Source organism: Halyomorpha halys, unplaced genomic scaffold (assembly GCF_000696795.3).
Source record: "Halyomorpha halys isolate HHAL.00 unplaced genomic scaffold, Hhal_1.1 Scaffold643.1, whole genome shotgun sequence".
Lineage (NCBI taxonomy): Eukaryota > Metazoa > Arthropoda > Insecta > Hemiptera > Pentatomidae > Halyomorpha > Halyomorpha halys.
Genome location: NW_027112666.1, coordinates 128,380 through 131,797, shown reverse-complemented (window position 1 = coordinate 131,797; position 3,418 = coordinate 128,380). Strand labels below are relative to the sequence as shown.

General features: G+C 31.7%; 1 protein-coding gene across 1 annotated transcript in view; it reads right to left on the bottom strand.

Annotated features, from left to right (window-relative positions):
* LOC106684984 (suppressor of lurcher protein 1) overlaps positions 1–3,418 on the bottom strand; it is a gene marked incomplete at its 5' end in the record, with an annotated part of 64,845 nt that overhangs the window by 27,290 nt on the left and 34,137 nt on the right. The window contains 1 exon segment of the mRNA XM_014427400.3: positions 2,328–2,490. Coding sequence (XP_014282886.3) covers positions 2,328–2,490 — 163 coding nt within the window.

Genomic DNA, 3,418 nt, shown 5'->3' with positions numbered 1-3,418 from the left:
AAAAAATTTATTTAAAAGATTTATAATATAATATGTAGATAGGTTGAGAAAAATAAATAAATAAAAAATCTAACATTAGTAACATACCTAACAACTAAGTAAAATTTAAATTTTGAAGTAACCGAATAAATTTTGACTGTAGAAATTTATTAAAAATATTTTTGAGGTTACAACTTGAAACGTAAAACCTCGCTTTCAGAGAAGGAGAGAGGATATTTTAAAAAAATAAATAAAAATTGTTTTTGCTTGATCTATTAAAACTTTTATTACTGCAGTAAAACAACGGCTTACTTTCTGCATTTGTATGAAGAACAGTTTTACCTATCTATAGACTTAATTTTGAATTGCGATTGGTGGAATTGGTTAATATCAGTATCCAAACAGTTTTATTTTTGTCCTAGCTCTTCCTCCTGATTTCTCTTTATACTTTCTTTGCTTTCGTGAAATTGTGTAATCTGTATTAATAGATACTTTCATGTCAAGATGAAGGTACTGACAATTAACTTGTAAGGAGGAAAGCCTTACAACCACCTGATGGTTTGTTCAGCTGAACAGTGTTGTTAAAGCTACAGGTATTCAAATTCCAATTGCACATCAGAGAAGCGCAGGTGTGGCTTGAAAATTCCAATCTCCCCCCCTTTCATTCCCATCCAACTTAAAACGATGTGTTCACTATTCATTATATCCTCATGAATATTAAGTTTAAACAATATTGTCTGTTCGATTTTATTTTTATAATAAGTAGGAGTCTAGTTGCAAATATTATATACCTATTACAAAACGATATACGTATACTACGCATTATATACCTACTAAACATACACGAAGCAAACACAAACACATTTATGTATATATAAATACAGTATAGAATGATATTATAGTATTTTTAGAAATGATTTATAAGTCAGTCCATTCACAAGAAATATCGCACAGACATGTGGAATGCAAAGTTACACTGTCGCAAGTGATGCCAAAAAAAAATAATTACGTGTAATTATAACATTTTACAACAATGTTTTAAAAAAATCGAAAGTCAAATATCCAGTAATTCATCGTTATAAAAACAATGTTTTCTCGTCATCATAAAAAAATTAATTTAGAAACTTTTTACAGTTTTGAATGGTCAAGGAACCTTTTATTGTTTTTTTTCAATCCAAAAAATTTTCATTTTATCCTTTGAATACAAATTCTCTATTTTTACTCCACTTATAGCTGTTCCATCAAAGTTTATATTAAATATTCAGCGCGTATAAAATCATATTAATTATATTTATATTATTAATGTTTATGCTTGGATTCTCAACCTCTACCTAGCAGCCCTGATGATGGCTAGAAATACTGGCCGAAACCTTGGCACCAATAGGTAAGTTTTTACTTATTTGTGTTCTACACTTACCGTACCCCCAACCATCTTCTTATATATTTTTTTCACGCAAAGGCCTTGATGACCACGCGCGTATTATAATTCTAATGCTTCCTTTTCATCTGCTTCCTGCTCGTATGTCCCTCACGAGTCCTGCGTGTCTACGTTTTCTTTCCTCAGACCACGCAAGACCCTTTCTGGAGTGCTTCTTTCAAATAACAACCTTCACTCTCTTGAGCGTCCTTCTGTACTTATCTCTGTCTAAACAATCCCGGTCCGTCCCCACCTTTTCTATATAACTCTTAATTTGCTTGAAATATCCTGTTGAATTTTTGTGACAGTTTAGTCTTTCAGGTTTCATCCTCATAATGTGTACTTAGAACGTCAGCCTTCCCACCCTAATGTCAGTTTCTAGATCTGTTGTTGCCTTATAGATTTCTTTATTCGACCTCAACCTTTATTCTTCAGGTGTTTTCTTAGTTTTGTAGATTCTTCTGAGAATTCTTTCTATTTTCAGAAGCCCCTCTAAGCTGGAAAGACACGAGGATTCCGTTCCATATAGTATCACTGACTTGATGACCGTGTTATAATGTCCTCTTCTAATGTATATTAATGTTTATATTATATATTGGTGAGTCTGCCAAGTTGAGTTAGGGGAAATAAAAAATGGTGAAAGTTTCAAAACGTTAGCAGAAATTATTTTTTAAGCTCTATTTAGTTAAAAAAAATCTTTGATCATCTTCTGTCTTTAGAGCAATCATATATAGCATAATTATGAACAAACTAATTTTCGCTATTCACTAAAGAACCACAAGATACAACCAGCAGAAATTTTACATTTCGGAATATGGCGAAAGATTGTCAATATGAGAGTTATCTAATTAATAAAGGATAGGTATGAAAATATTATAAGAAAAAAAAAATTATGTTTTAATACTGTATTACCAGGTTCAAAGTGACCTACCTTGCCCTGAAGCTGTATGCACACCTAGCCTTCCTGGGGTAGCTGGAAGGGTATCCTGGAGAATAGAAGACCCCTGAGGAAGAATTGTGGCTAGGAGTGGCTCTGGAGAAGAGGTAGTCGCAGGAGGTACCCGGGACTCTTTCGCCTTCCGTCCGATAGCCGTCTGCAATAGAGTATTAAATATGGACATTATTCTCATCATTCGATTCAAGTTAGTTTATGTAAAGTACAGGTGATAGTAAAAAGTCAGATATTTCATCCCATTTTTTAAATTAAAATTGGTGAGTCTGCCAAGTTTAGTTAGGGGAAATAAAAAATGGTGAGAGTTTCAAAACGTTAGCAGAAATATTTTTTTAAGCTCTATATAGTTAAAACTACCCACAACACTAGGAAACCTATTAGAACATAATTTAACCTGAACAAAGTAATAATCAATAAAACATATGTAATCGAAACCAATTTACTATAACAAACGCATTAACTTTTATCTTTCTGTCACATTTCTAACTGTAAAAATAAACTGATTTGCTCTGAAATATATATCCCCAACTGAATGCAGCTGTTGCCAGACTTAACGATGCTTTGATCGCCATCTCTCCAATCCTTCCCAGCCTGCTCCTGTTACCAACTCCTTTTCATCCAATTACACCCCCCTTCCTCTTCGTCCTAATCGCCTTACAATTGCCACCAAAACTCATCTTCGTATTCTATTCCGTATCACTTCAGATCGTCCACAATACCCATTACAGAAAGGTATAATTTCATAATGCTATGAAATTAATTGTTATAAGGTTACTGTGTAAAAGGTAATTTTTCGATTTTATTTCCCTTTCAAATATACAATATATAACTTTATACATAAATATAATAATTTAAATTTTCTTAATAATAATTTTTATATTTAATAATGTATTAAACAATATGATCTGTTATTATTTTAATATATTTTAGGGAAATGATTATATTTTGATTGTTCATTTATGATACTGTTGTATTGTTTTCAGTATGATATCGCTAAACACATCGATTTTTGATTTGTTAGTTTTTTTTTGTTGCCAATCCATTCTTTTGCATTTCATGTTTTTTTAATT